Genomic DNA, 16454 nt, shown 5'->3' on the forward strand with positions numbered 1-16454 from the left:
ACATCAGGGAGTCAAAGGCAGAGCTGGATTATGAAGTTAATCAGAGGCACCATCATTACTACTGTAATCCACTTTCAATCTCTTATTGATGGTAGGAAAGGCAAGAGAACAGACATGTACGAGCGCAGACATGTACGAGACGCAGACATGTCGAGACACAGACATTGTACGAGACGCAGACATGTCAGGAGACGCAGACATGCAGGAGACGCAGACATGCAGGAGACGCAGACATGCAGGAGACGCAGACATGCAGGAGACGCAGACATGCAGGAGACACAGACATGTACGAGACGCAGACATGTACGAGACGCAGACATGTACGAGACGCAGACATGTACGAGACGCAGACATGTACCAGACGCAGACATGTACCAGACGCAGACATGTACCAGACGCAGACATGCAGGAGACACAGACATGTACGAGACGCAGACATGCAGGAGACACAGACATGCAGGAGATGCAGACCACTCGACAGACCCGCCCTGACCACCTGTTGCCTTCATGACATCACCTTTCCCCTCTGTGTGAGCCAAGCACAGTTTAAACAGGTGGAACAACAGTGGCTTCCGCTTCATCAGACCATATGTTCCACCCCTCAGCATGCCCACACACACACGCACACACACACACGCACGCACGCACGCAAACACACACACACACGCACACGCACACGCACACGCACACACCTCCACACACACACACACACACACCACACGAAGCCCTCAAGGCAGCGGGATGAAGAATAGCCGGCTGCGTGAACCTTTCTGCTAGATTAAAAACAGAGTCCGTGAAAGGGGGGCACCACCCAACAACGCCATTTACCAAAAGCACAGACACGATCAATCAACTTAATGCTCTTTAAATGGCAAAGCTCACTGCAGAGATCTAAATGCATGCTGTGGGGGAAAATAATATAAAAAAAAAAAGTCAAATGCTTTAAGATGCATCGGATCACTTCAACTAAAACTAAAACTGTGGATTTTACACTGGAGAAACAGCAGGGACACAAATGGCAGACCGACACAGCAGTGCGCCACGTTAATGAGATGAAGCCACAGGTTGGGTGGAGGTCTACTCCTGCCCCGATGCTGCACCTCCAGACATGCTCGTGCCCCGCGGAGAGCTCCTCCTACATCCACTCAAACAAGCACGCTCTCCTCCTTCAGCGCTAATTGAATCTCCCTAATAGGGCTTGCGGTCCCATTAATTCCCCTCTGGGGATGACCTCCAGATGTGGCCTTTGACCTTCAGGCCTCATGTTGTAGGTGGCCACCTCTTGGGCCTGTGTGCAGGCCCTCTTTGCTCCTTGACCTCCAGTTTAGATGGTTTTGCTGCAAAAGGATACAGCAGGGACCAGATGGTTTTTCACTTGGAGAGAATGCAAGTACACAATAAAGCAGAAGTGAAAAACAAAAATCTGGTCCCACTGCAGTTAAAGCTTCACTACATCGCTAGCTCTTAGGTCCTACCAAGCCACAATTGTTATTCCACTAATTCTCCTATCTGCTGCAGAGGTAACCCATGCAGCAGATCCACAAACAGCTGCTCAGCAAAAATCATAATCGCACCTTTGCTAGTAGGTGCAGACAACCAGGGATACGACAAAGAAGACCATCCACGTGAGGTAGAAAATAGGGCAGTTAAAACTTCCAGTTAATATGACGAAAAATGATCTACCAGACTGACACAAATGTGTCACAAATAGCCTGAAGCTGACAAATGCAAATGGAAACCCAGATACGAGCACACACACACACACACGCACATTGCACACACGCACACAGACAGACAGACACACACACACACACACACCCATCAGGGCCATTCAGTAGTGTCTTCTTCTCCCTAGCAGATTACCTCAGCCCTTGGCCTTCCTTCTTCGGACATAACGCAGTTGCCGTTTTAACTCCGGTCCTGAGGATTGAGGTCAAAGGGTCTATGAACCTCACCCACACTACTTCTACTAGTACACCACGTGGCGTAGACATTGACTTCTATTGACTTGCCATTTTAAGGCCCTGAGGGCTTTTAACTGACGGCAGTGAGATCCTTTTAGTGCCTGACAAAAAAAAAAGCATACGATAGCCCTCGTTTCTCTACAGTCTGGCAATTTGCAATCGATGCACCGTCCTCTGTGGACCCGCGGTGAGAGGCGGTGTTAGCCGCGCTAGCTCCCATTGCGCATTAGCATGTGTGTTGCATTAGCATGTGAATGGTGTCAGCAGTGACCTGGTGAGCTCCGGGGCAGGTCATTCAGAATTCACTCACGCAGAATGAACTGAGGGTGGTTGGTGAGAAAGGGGGGGGAGACTGGGCCACTCCAACCCAAACAAAGGGTGGCAGACGCTTCCGAGGCTGAGGCGCCTTCAAAAGTGGCGTAGGCGGTTACTTGGTAACAGCGGAGGTGGTCAGTGTCCCCATACTTTTCATTTTGCACCGGAAGCTGACGTGGGGCTTTCAACAGGGCGAATACCCCCCCCCCCCCCCCCCCCCCCCTCCCACACACACAAATTCTATTATGGACAGAGCCTTTATGGAAAAGCCTATAGAAGACCATTTGCTTGCCTTTCAACAGCCTGGCCTGCATTTAACATCCACTAAATATGATGCCCAGATCTGCCACTCCAAGATTTTCTCTTAGCGTTAGTTGGTTTTACAGGCTTTCAGGTTTTAAAGGGAGTAAGGTAGGAGGCTCCGGCCCTTTCTCTGGAGCTTCCAGAACGTTCCATTAGCCACCAGCCAGAACAAGGTTAAAGCATCGCTCACTGCTAGCAGGGCCAGTTAAACCCAGTAAATGATGATGAGCAGCAGGTGCCTGTTTTGGGATTGACAGAACACATTCATACACATTTCAGCAACCTTTGCAACATGAACGCACAACCGTAAACATAGCCTATATAGGCTACGGATGAGGCAGTCCAGTGTGTTATTTGCACTTCTTAATAGCCTGACTGACATGCAAGGTGATTATCGGCACAATAAAATCATTAATCGCTTCCTGTTTGACTAACATCGGGGACCTGATCCCTGAACTCTCTGCTGAAGTATGCAGTTTCACAAATACAAATGCATTTACACAGAGAGATACAAACAGACACACACACTGGAAACCACCGACATCACTAACCTGTCTGGCAGCGAACAGCTTGGACTAGGTGGCTCAGAAAAGAAGAGTGAAAGAAAATTCTAATCAAAGGGGAACACCAGCTGGAAACTGGAAATCCCGCTTAAAATCCACATTCAAGCAAGGCACCATATGTCACACACACTCGCACAAACACACACACACACACACTGCTCCACTGATGGCATGATACACTTCTGCTGCGTTCTGCAGCCACACTGAACGGCAGGACAGTGCAGCCTGTTCACATTCAGCTCAGACACTCTGCCATCAATCAGGCATGACAGGGAGCTTGAACACGACACTCAATTACAGAGTTATGCTTCACAACCTGCCACAAGAGCATGTAAACTGTATTTGTGTTTGGGCAGATCAGGCGATTGCATATGACATCAGCCAACAGAAAAGCGTGGTGTATGTGAGAGAGAGAGAGAGAGAGAGAAAGAGAGAGAGGGGAGGGGGGTAAACAGAAAGAAGAGAGAGAAAAATTAAAGAGAAGACACAAGGAAATGAGAAAAGGAAAGAGCAGTAAAAAAGATGAACAGATGAGAGTGATGAACAGATGATAGGGAGAAGGAAAGAATTTGAGAGGTTTGGCTGGGTCTTTTTGAAAGATGACCTTTGATTTTTTTTTTTTTTTTTTTTTGCGGGACAAGATAGAACGCACGGTGGGGTTTCCCTCCAGCAAGCCGAGTCTCGTTCCCTGCATCATGGCCTCCCACTGACCCTCCCACGCCTACTGCGACAGGACGAGCCGATGGGCTTTTGATGTGTTTTTGACGTGGAGCAGGAACACGTTCTTCTACGCCTGTATTTGTGTGTTTGGGTAGACTGGGTTCAAGTGAAGAAGCGTGACACCGCAGCTCTGGGGAAAACTGTACTGTGCAAGAGAAGAGCAGAAAGATGAAGCTCTCTCGTTATTTGATCTTTGGCATGATGGGGAAAACCGAGAGCCAAAGCAGCCCGGACTGGTCTGCTCCTCCGAAGGTCAGGGCGCACGCACCTCCGCCCGGTCCGATCAGACACCTGCAGACGTGGCTTTGTTCTGCGCACCGACCACACCCGGTTTCAAGGAAAGCAAACCACAAATCCACTCCCCCTAGTCGCTGGTAATAAGAAGAGGCGGAGCTGACTGGCAGGGAAGTGGCAACATTTACTTCAAGACACATTTCACACCCCTGTCTGCGGGACACACCATTTTGGCTTCCCGACAGCCTATGGTGTACACACATTCAGAGTGGGATGTACCAAAACAACAGGAAGGGGTGTTTTTACTTTTGGTAGAATCCCCATCCCCCTCATGGAGAACTTGCTGTGCACCTCGCTGTCAAACTGTGAGTAAGCACACGATGATGTAATAGTCGTTCTCCCTCCGTCCTCGCTAGTCTGCGCCAATTCCCTCCAAGCTCATGGCTTACAACGGCAAAAAAAATCAGCAACAAAGAGGAACTGAAAGGCAGGGACGGGTATGTCACGCAGCACAGAGCTTGCGAGCGGTAAGCGACTTTTGTGTCTGTGTGAAACAGCGTCCCGTGGTTCTCCGCTCTCCTCCGGCTGGATTTGAGGGACCTGCTCCATTCGTTCGCATCTGCTGCCGTCTGCACGCAGCACGAAGAAATTCATTAGCGAACCGATGGAAGTGCAGCGCTACGAAGTGGACCGGACAAATCCTTTGGCATGCACAGCGGCCGTCTGCCATTTGCATCTCCCCCCAATTCAATTATCGTGCTCTTTGCCTGACTGGCCGGGTTCACGGGGGGGGGTCCGCCGGTCCCAAACCCCACCTCACCCGCTCCGGCTGTGACCCAGGCCAGGCTTGGATTTCTCCTCAGCCGAGAGCTGACGGACAGAGACGCCTTTACCACCCCCACATCCCAAACAATTCTCCCCCCATGCCACCACCACAACCACACAAATGCATCTCCTGTCCTGTGTTAGTACACTCCAGTGCGGAGTAAGGCCTCCACCCACCCATCCCCAACAGAGCTCCTAACACAACACCACGTCTTACCCACTTATATAACAAATGAGGTACCAGATCCCCTCATAGCCTCCGTGACTCTAAACATTCGTGATGATGACCGGCTTTGACCCTGGCCCTTTCCTTTTTTTCCTGCTTATTTCCGATGTGAAACTAATCTTCACAGGATGGATGCACAGTGGGACTGCACCAAATGGTATTACATTTTTTAAAAAAAGGTTCATTAGGAAAAGCACTAAATCAAATAGCAGCTCTGGAAGCCACTATGCTGCAAGCTATAGTTTGCCAGTCAAAGTCATTTAAAATCAAAATGGCTGAATGATACAGCCGTGCAGCATTGGAGGGAAGTTTCAGTGAGTACTAGGATGGGGAAACTGAGGTAATACCTTCAGCAGTCTTGAGCGGCCCTGTGTTGCTATCTACTACACCGTGATGCACACAAACATCTATTGTGATGAAAGGTTAATACCTTCTGTAGTGCCCCCCTCACCTCCACGAGACCACTAAGCCTGGTTTGTAACCTTTTCTGACCTTTTCTGGCAAACAAAAGGTATGTTGTAAGGGGTTCAAATGCCGATATCACCAGGTAGCTCAAACTCGTACCAGGAACGTGGTTCACTTTCTTTACTGTCATGTCACTTTATTTCTTGTTCCTGACAGAAAATGACCATCTTGACACATCTGAAGTCACTGACAAAGAAAACATGACTCAGCCAGCATATTTGGTGGATGACTAAAGGAAGGGAGTTTTGACGGACAGCTCATTAAAAGGCAATGATAAAGTGACGGCAAGGTGAAAAAAAATTTCCAGCCGACACCAACTCCACCAGGGAAGCGAAGTGACAGGAAAAGCAACAGAGACACTAAGACAGAGAGAGATCTATATAAAGAGAGTGTTAGTGAGTGAAACAGAAACTGATATATATACACACACATGCGCATTGTCAGTGTGAGGGGGGGGTGGGTGTGAGGTGGTAAAGTGGGAAGAAAACACACCCCCACCTGGAGAATGGTTCTGATGAGGAGACTGGATAAAGCCGAAGTTCTTCAACCTACCACTACTGCACACGCAGGTTTGGAGGTCAAGGTAAGCCTGCCTTTATCTCTCTGCTGCAAATGGCACAAGCTCTTCATCATTCCATTTAATTCAGATGTTTTATCCCACTGCAGAGATAGATTAATTGCTCTTTCTTTCTCTATTTCATTCTTTCCCTGTCTTTTTCTCTGAGTCAATAAAACCCATAATCTTTCCTACAAAGACAAACTTCTTCACAGGATTTCCCACCCAAATGTCAGTGCTCCCACAATATTAGGCAAGAAAAGATGTCCTCCTCTGTGACATTATGACATCCCTGTTTCTTATCACAAATCCATTCCCATAAACATGAGGCACTGTGTGTGGGGTGTGTCCAAAGCAATCTGCTCCTCGAGTTTGGGATTCACAGGAGGGAAAAAAAATACCACTGGCATCATTATTATTAAAGATGTGGTAATAATCCACAACTCTTCATGAGCTGGGACACCAGAAAGAAACCAACCATGTTAAACCTTATGAGAACTGTTCTCCTCATGGTTCGGCCCAACTTCGTCTGGCCTTCTTCCCTTCCACAGGATTCAGAGGTTCCCTTTGAAACCAGTCACTTCACCAGTCCAATCCCAGACAGGCACATCATGTGACCTAAACCATCCGCAAACCACGAGCAGATGGCAGGTGGCGGGTTCTAGCTCCAACGGTGGGAACGTGGCTGGAGGCTGGAGCTCGCCACGGTGCAGCTGGCCCGGGCCGCAGAGCTGAGCTCACTCCGGTGCAACTGGGGTGGGCCGCAGAGCTGAGCACGCCCCGGTGTGAACTGTGCACACCCATCCTTTAGTGTACAGGGGCTGCAACTGAAAGAGCAGTGATATAAATAGTACCATTATAGAGAACACCTCTGTGCATCAATCTGGTTTGCCACTATGATATTGTTACTCTCTGGAGTGGAATAAAACCTGCACACTGATGCACTGATGGATGCTTTTTAGACCCAAATGCAAATCCAGGCCTAGACCCCAACCCAGATACAGGCTGTGTCCCCAACACAGATCCAGGCCTAGACCCCAACCCAGATCCAGATCCTAGCCCTAGATCTGGGTAGAAATACTATACACTTTGCTTTTCATCACAGTATGGGTCTGTCCCTGGGAGAAATGACATGAGAAATGAGAAGCTGGCAGGTTGGAATTTTGGGGCTGGGATTTGGTAATGCTAGGAGACATAGCAGCCAGCATGTCAGGCACATCAAATTCTTCCTGGAGGAGGGTGCCCAGGGAGCATGTTAAAACAATACAATTTCAATAAAACCAGGTCACTTGTGGCCTGAAAATAGAGCTTGTATCGGAGACTGTGGAGTGAATTCAGTGAATTCTGCCTTGCAGAGTTAGACAAAGGTTTAGTGATGAAATCAAACTGTTCATTTGCAAAAGGAGTGTGTTTCACATACACACTCAAGCCATTTTACTCTAAGGCATCAAATAATCACAAAGATGGCATGAAGCTTCAATGTCTGCCTCCATCAGAAAGAGCCATCAGTGTAACAGACAGCTCCTCTGCAATTTCACAGACAACTGTAACCAAATACAGACGTCACGTGTGAATATGGGCAAATGCCAGAAAAGACTCGGACAGCACCGAGGCGTTTAGGACCTCTATAGCACTGACCAGAAAATGACCTCTGTAGCACTGGACCAGAATAGGATCTCCGTAGCACTGAGCACTAGAGCGGTACCTGATCTCCGTAGCACTGAGCACTAGAGCGGTACCTGATCTCTGTAGCACTGAGCACTAGTGCGGTACCTGATCTCCGTAGCACTGAGCACTGGTGCGGTACCTGATCTCCGTAGCACTGAGCACTGGTGCGGTACCTGATCTCCGTAGCACTGAGCACTAGAGCGGTACCTGATCTCCGTAGCACTGAGCACTAGAGCGGTACCTGATCTCTGTAGCACTGAGCACTAGTGCGGTACCTGATCTCCGTAGCACTGAGCACTGGTGCGGTACCTGATCTCCGTAGCACTGAGCACTAGAGCGGTACCTGATCTCCGTAGCCACTGAGCACTAGAGCGGTACCTGATCTCTGTAGCACTGAGCACTAGTGCGGTACCTGATCTCTGTAGCACTGAGCACTAGTGCGGTACCTGATCTCTGTAGCACTGAGCACTAGAGCGGTACCTGATCTCTGTAGCACTGAGCACTAGAGCGGTTACCTGATCTCTGTAGCACTGAGCACTAGAGCGGTACAGCATCTCTGTTTAAATGAACAGCCTATGCTGTAGTGCCGTGGCTGGATGCTTCACTACATGATTTCATGTCCAACCTTCGGTTGCAGCTGTTGGCTAGACGCAAGCAAAGTTTCTGCTCCACCGCTGGAGGGAGCGTGCGGCCCGCACTCAGCCACATTACCAAAGGTGCCGGAGGCAACACAGGCGAGCTAGCTGTGCAGATACGCGTGTGCAGCAAAGAGACGACAGAGCCTGGGCTGGGGGCACTGGGGCAGGAAGAGAGAACTAGACCACGAGCATTAGGAGAGCAGGCCGACAAACGCAGCCTAGCTAACCCCGCCATGCTTTCACGAGGACACGCCTACTCGCTCTCACCATCCTCTGCACCCATCCTGACCTTCCCCACTGCAGAGGCAATGTATCACTGCCCCCCCCCCCAGGCCCCCCCACCCAGTCACAACGCTATCCTGCAGAGAAGAGAGAACAACCGTAGTCGAAAAAAGGAAATCAACACTTAGCCACACACAAAAAAACCCCATTCTTTATCAAAACAGGGTTTAGCCAGGGTTAGCAGACACAGATGTGGAAAGTGCTGCAGCTGATCACATTTCTCTCCACATTATTCCACTGGCACCAGGGATCCAGTGATCATGTGTGCCTCCCCTGGGTTTCCTGCTCCTTCTTCCCCGGCAAGAAGGCTTACTGCTTCGTTCCAACGGAGTGGGAGGTGACAGATTGCCTGGGATCATCACGATAGGCTCATAAACTAATATTAGCTGATATTAACTTCCTTGAGATGGGCATCTCGGTTTGTATTCACTTAAAAAAAAAAGAAAAAAAAAAAAAAGACAAAAGCAAGCCGGCGTGTTCACGCTTTCTCTCCCCGTCTCTCACTCACACAGTGCTAATCCTGTCCTTCAAACTCACACATGCTGCCACAGAGCTCTACTCAAAGTCTGTCTTCTGGTAAATCAGTCATCTCACTGCCATTTGTCCGTGCCAAGAATCAGTTCACGAATTCCCACCTTCCACCGGGAGAGTGGAAGTGATACATCAGTATAGTCCACTGTAGGGCCCAAGCTGTCAAATATTTACTCCAGATACAAGTCGATTTTTGAATTGTCACACATTAAAATAAAATTAACTTTTCTTTAAAATGCACACAAGACAGATCACAGCTGTTGAACTGCCACTTTATTAGTGTAATCTTCTCACATCATCTCTCTTGTACACCAACAGCACGGTAACGTTAAGCACCATACAAACCTTCAGCGTGGTTTTACATTATTTGCACACAACACACATCAGCTGGTGGATGGGTGTAGACAGGACAGCGGGTGAACTAAAACTAGTCAGGCAAGAGCAGGCAACCCCATTTGGTAGTTGGAAACAAATTTCATAACTCATTATGCAGTTTGCTCATGATTGGTGTGTGCACAAACCATTGACACCATGTAGGTAAATATGGTACAATATGTACATATTTTTAATTGGGGGAAAAAAAACATATTATATCCTTTAAAAATTTCTACTGGCTCTTTCTGCTGTCTAAGCCTGAACCAAGCGTGATATGCAGTAACATTTTTCAGCTCCGTGATGATGACTTGCTATAAATGAACAAATATTTAAGTTTGAATATTAGGTATACAGTTTTTATGAGCTTCTGCTTAAACAGGTCCACTGAATAAAGAATAAAAGAAGTCATTTCAAACACTTTTTTGAGCAAATTGCACATAAGTACCTAACCAATTAAAATAACATTCATTTAAATAAGACTTAAATAAAAATAAAAAAAAAAAAGAGTTGAATTTCTCCTGCTTTGTTTAAAATATATTTTCTAAACTCAATGTCAAGGGTGTTGAACGTGCTGGAGAAAAAGAGAAAAGAAGCAAATGTGAGTGTCTAATTGAAAGAGTTTAAGTGAAACTAATGAAAATGAAACTGAACATAAAAGAGTGGGAACAAAAGAAAGCCAACGAAACATTCAGCAACCAGCAGCGCAAAAAGCAAAAGAGCCGATAATGAGCTGAACACAATAACTCACAGGTGGTGCGGCGCACAAACACTACACGCAGCTGAAGCAAACATAAAACACCACACACAAAGCCACCGTAGGACGAAGACTATGGTGGGGATGAAGACTACGTGCCCTATGGGCCCTATGCTTGGCAATTAAATGTCCAAGGTGTCTCTTCCAGCAGGGTCATGACGGAGCGCATTGGATAAATAGATCTGGTGTTGGTGACCTTTAACCCCTGCTGATCTGGCTGGATTACAGCCATAAGTGTATGGATGTGCGCACACACACACACGCACGCACACATACACACGCACGCACACATGCACACACACACGCACACACACACACAAACGATCCCATGGCCAGACCTGGTACCAACTGTGTGGCCCATTTAAAAGTCATGACTATGTATCTGAACTATCTAAGTGCTCTTTGCTGTGAGCTGAGAGCACGTGAGGGAGATGCACGGGGTGCATGTGCTCCAAACACACCAGAGCAGCCAAGTTGTCACAGGAAGCTGTGGCTCGAACGCTCTGGGAAAACACTAAAGCAAAACGGGAACCACTGCCAGATATCGTATTTTACGACATCGTGCCGTAAATACACGTCACAGCGGAAATGTACTGCTTCGATAATTCTCCTTTTCACACATCATGCCAAGGTTTTGAGTGTTTCAAACAGGTTCTTTCTCGGACACAGTACGGCACTTATGGACTTCCAATGTGATGGCAGAGAGAACCAGCAAGGGAACGATAAAAAAAGTCCCCCAATTACTGTCACTGTGTGACTGAGGGCCTCGGAATGAATTAAGAGTAGCACTCAAAATCTCACAAATTCTAATTCAGTCTATAAAAACTGCGGCGCAGAGATATCATATGCTGTCTTCCTCGAATTCTGTCTCCCTCTTCCTCCCTCTCTCCCCTCGACTATAACAAACTCTACAGAACACTGCCTTTAGTCACGAACTTCAGCTGACCTTCCATGATATCACATTTACACACAGCAAATCTGTAGAACTCTGACATGTGATAGTGGCAGTGATGCTGAGGTCACAGTGATGCACACACATGCAAAGTGTAACATGATGCGTAAAATTGTATGTAAAAATGACGTAAAAATGACATGTAAATGAGTCTTGAAAGTGCAAAGGACACCAGTTTCAGTTTACTAAACGAAAAAGTTTTGACTGAATTGAGAGGTTGCTGCTCAAGTAGTCACTGGAAAAAAGCAACAACCAGCAAGAAAGAATGTGTGTGTGTGTGTGTGTGAGAGAGAGAGAGAGAGAGAGAGAGAGAGAGAGAGAGAGAGAGAGAGAGAGAGAGAGAGAGAGAGAGAGAGAGAGAGAGAGAGAGAGAGAGAGAGAGAGAGAAAGTAAAAAGAGAGGAAGGACTGCTCCTCATTTGTCTCACTGGACAGGCAGTTAGGAGCTTAGTGCATTCCAGGCTGGCCTGTCCTTAGGCCCGACACTAAATCACTACCTGGAGCTACTGCTGCTATTATTACCGCCCGGACGCACCTTCCTCCAGAATTACACACGTGTGCCTAAGAGGATGTGGCCATTGAGAGGCCATTTATAACCCCTGATCCTGGTCCTCTCCTGATCCCTAGTTCCCAGTCCTCACTTGGAGCTCTTAATACACTCCGGGTTTAATGCCAGAGTCGCTCTGTTTGCAAGTGCCAGTGCAACTGAAGGTGATCCTCACTGTGAGCAATATGTACAATGAGACTGATAGTTTCAGACTCTGCTGGCTTTAATTTAATCTAAACTCCATCTTCATCTTCATAATAGTATGTGTGTTACTATAGAATGTACTCCACATTAAAGGTTTCCATTTTTGCAGGAGTACTGTGGTATTTATCATTAGCCCGGGACCCATTTTCTCTACTCTTATCTAACTCAAAGTACAACTGCTGCTATATGGGCAATTTTACCCTTTTAGGACCAATTTTGACCTTCACTAAATATTACAGGGAAGAAGGAACCTGACTCAACATCAACATGATGCCTGTGTGAACGCAGCATACAATGACAGAGCACATGGCATGTCATACATAACAATTCAGAAAAATATACACTTTTTGTATATACTGTGAATATATACATACATACACTGAAATTAGAACTGAATTGAGTTCAGGCGGCCATCCTCCAGAGATCTCTCTGATTAAACTTAAGCTAATCAATGCAGATTGTTTTGGGGGTTTTTTGTGTTTAGCAGCTCCAGTAATGGCCAAAGTGAGCGAAGCTAAAGTATTGATTCATACCCTTAATTCTGAATGAGCCCTTCCATATTGGTGTACAAACAGATCTTAAATGGACCTCATGTCCAAAAATAGTTCCCAAAAGAGATTCTGGGCCAAATTTAGCTTAAAATGTCCACTATCTATGTCAGTGGCACCACTGTAGTGAGTCCAGATTTGTGAACACCATCCCCGTGTTTTCTGACGGCCCGGTCAGCTACGGAGCCAGATATACATAGAAAAGCCTGTTGCCACACTTTCAGGTAGAACAGGGCACCTGGGTGGGGGTGTTCTCCCAATGTCCCACTTAGCACCTTGCTTGCCTCTTTCTAGAGGAGCAGACCACCATCACCAACACAGACATCTTACATGCTGGTGTGTGTAGCTAACATCCTTGTTTGATGGCAGGAATGTTCATTAGCAAAAAGACAGACTCTTCATTGTAGCTAAATCAGGATAAAATGCAATATGATTTAACTGGGGGGGGACATGGTTCTGTGTCCCTATGAATCTCTTTTTTTGTAGTGTTTTCTCTTTTTTCCCTCTGCCAAATAGGAACACTGCAGCACCGAGCTAGCGCCGCTACGGTATACGAGTAGACACAGCTGCTCCACCTCATTTTTACATGCCACTCCTACTGCCATCTGCCTGCTGCCACCTCAGTCTGTCTCAGTCTAGACAGCAGTACGCTAGGACACTAAACATCGCTGACACTTCCTTCATGAGCTACAGTTGTTCTATTTCGAGCTGGGCCAGACTGTGAGCCAATGCACCGTGTATGTGTGTGGGAGTGAGTGTGGGTCTCATATTGCCCAAGAGACATGCAGATAATCAAGTCTTTACTGTGGACTTTACAGTGACCATAATGATTTATTGCGACCACGATGAAATGAATCCAGTTTTCACCCTAGATTAAGAGCGACGTCTCGAGCACCATCAGTATCCTGAAACAATTTGTGCTTGTAAGATTTGGTCCAAGCTGAAAGTTTTTGACTAGCCAGGAAAAAATGAAAGGTGTTCACCCTACGGCATTCTGAAATTCAGAACATCGCCCGCCTGGCTGAACAATCTCTCTATGTTATAGGCGCTGGATGCAAAGAATGCAAAAAATCAATGTGTAGCATGTTCCCAGCACAAAGAACCCATTCGGTGGGTGGCTGAACACCAGTTGTGTGAACTTGTGCCCTTAACTTGTTGATGCATAGCTGTCGCTGAAAGCTCCAGACTGTGATGTACACTCGCAATAACTGTAAGGAGCTTCTGGCACGGCAAACCAGATTAGGTTCATGCTTCAGCGCCTAATTGATGTGCTTAGCCGCTAGTGTACAGCATTACGCCACTTCAGCTGGGTTTTATATCCACCCCCTGCTTCTGATTGGACATAACCATCCATGAAATGCCCAATTTCCATCAGCCAAGCTCCGTAGCCGATCGACCCTGAAAGCTCGCTTGCCCTAAATGGCACCCTGGTTTTAACTGTTAAGAGTTTAAAACACAGGGGCATGTGATGGTCTGGTAGAGAATATTCATCAGAAATACTTTCCTTCCTGTACTAATAAAGGAACTCACTCTATGTATGTATATATATATACACACATACATACATACATACATCTATATGATAGAGAGAAAGAGAGAGAGAGAGTACACTTTAAAGTACACTTTAAATTGACGAGGTCATTGCCTTGCCACGAGCAGGAGGTTGAGTGAGAGACTAAGACACTAGATGCGGTACCTGTTTCGTTTCTCTGAACCATAGCAGCACATGTCTGAAACCACACGTATGAACAGTGTTTTATGAACAGTGAACAGCAAGTTGTTTTTTTTAAGTCCTCGAGGAACAAAGTACAAACCCCCGTTCAACAATGTTTCTGTGGAACATCCAGTTTTTTGTTTGCATGTTAATTTTCCCTGTTATTTATTTGTCACGTTGGCTGCTTCCCCTTCGTCATGATGAAGACATTGAATGTTAAGTCTATAAAAGCCTAAAGTGGTCTGTTCACAGAGGAATAACCCCACGGAAAACCTGTATCAGTATTATTCGATCTGGAAATGTTGTTTGCTGAGATCAGAAACCCAGACGCGTATGTTGTGGCTACACTTCCTGAGTTTTAGTCTTTTATCGTAAAAGCAGAGCGCAATCTTGGGCTTTTACCATAGACGGAACGGACGGGTAACAAATGTAGTATAGCCTACTCTTGGCCATATCTCACCTTACCTACTTATTTACCTCAGTTGTTCTCGCCAAGACAGTAGCGCCAAGTAGCGACGCAAGGAACATTTGTTTATGATACATATAGCTGTCGAGAACATGTAGTCCAACAGCTTCATTGTATACACGAAACGGTTTTGAAAACAGACACATTGTTTACCAGCACCAGAGCCGTTTCAGTGTTTACTGAAGTGATTACAAGAAACATGTTGCTCCTTCACTTCTGAGGTGGTGGAGCGAGAGACGTGGTGAAGGATGAAGAGGAGAAACACCGACAGAAATGAGTCACTTTACCCGGTAGCTTATCTGCTGTTTCATCTGAGCCTCTTCATGTCACCTCCATGTCAAACATTACCAAAAATAACACAATATCAACGTCAAAAGTCAACGTGTGCTGCTGAATTCTCACCTCAGCTTCTTCGCCTTGTTTTCCTTTTTGTTGAGGACTCCAGGAACACAGCTGGTAAGTTCGGTCCAGTCTGCGTGTAACCCACAACTCCACCCGGTGGAGAACCGCGAGAAAAGCCAGGTTTCTTTCCTGTTGGGACGGTAACAGGTACACTTCTTCTGGCCCGGTCTACAATCACACGGAACCTCCAGCCTCACGTTCTGCACCAGGTGCCTGCCGAACGTGGTACCGCCGGTTTTCTGGATGTGAAGAAACACAATCACGTCTTCACCCTTTATTTCAAAATCCACAGAGCGCTCCAAGTCCTTCATAGGGAAGTAGTACTTTTTAACGTAGTGGGGGTCCGGAGTTGGAAAGATGGTCAGGTCTTCCTCGGCGAGGTACCGGTGCGGGGACCCGAAGTTGATCACGCCCGGAGCCACGTACTGGTACAGAATCAGCATGAAGAACACCGACCCGACGACGACGAACAGAAATTTACTGGCCCTCTCAGCCATGTTCCTCTCCGTCTCGTTCATTTGTTACCATTTCTCACACATCAGGATCGGTGGGCTTTGGTAGTTGAGCGGTGTGGTCCCGCCATAGATAACCGAGCCGGACCGGGTCAGAGTACCGCGGCGCACACGCGGCTCGGATTCGGATACATCGCGTTTAGGAAAGCTCGGTCCAACCTTATGAAAGGTCTCCGATCGCTGTTGACTGCGGGACGGTCACGGACGTGTTTCCAGATGTCTCCGACGGTTCGGTTGTTGACTGGTTTGAGGCACACGTCCCAGAATCACCTTCCTGGTCTTGTGTGATCATGCTGGAGCTGAAGGAACAACAAGCTCAGAGCGACACACACTTTCAAACACACGGCTGCTCACACACTCCCAAAGTAACTGGGAGAAAAGGGGGCTGAGCACTTTTAATACGTTGGTTGGTATGCAGCGCCAACAGTACTTTTCCCCTCTTTCTTTCTGTTTCTTTTCTAAACGATTCAGATGTTTTTCCGTGGACTGTGCCTATTACGCAAACTTGCACGAATACACCATAAACAATAGGTTAAATATATGATCAGAACCATAAGGTCAAATGTGTCATTCACTTTATGGTAGTCTGTGTGAAGTAGCTTGTAGTGTAAAGTAGTTTCAAATTCCTGATGAGGGCGCCACTGAGAAATACCTATGTTGAGAAACGTGACACTATTGTTTTGTCCAGTAA

General features: G+C 47.0%; 1 protein-coding gene across 1 annotated transcript in view; it reads right to left on the bottom strand.

Annotated features, from left to right (window-relative positions):
- The window catches only part of hs6st1b (heparan sulfate 6-O-sulfotransferase 1b), a 42985-nt gene extending 26845 nt beyond the window's left edge, over positions 1 to 16140 (bottom strand). The window contains exon 1 of the mRNA XM_077012218.1: positions 15252 to 16140. Within this exon, the coding sequence (XP_076868333.1) occupies positions 15252 to 15769 (518 nt within the window). The 5' untranslated portion in view covers positions 15770 to 16140. The remainder of the gene's footprint in view (positions 1 to 15251) is intronic.
- Positions 16141 to 16454: the final 314 nt, after the last annotated feature.

Source organism: Brachyhypopomus gauderio, chromosome 7 (assembly GCF_052324685.1).
Source record: "Brachyhypopomus gauderio isolate BG-103 chromosome 7, BGAUD_0.2, whole genome shotgun sequence".
NCBI lineage: Eukaryota > Metazoa > Chordata > Actinopteri > Gymnotiformes > Hypopomidae > Brachyhypopomus > Brachyhypopomus gauderio.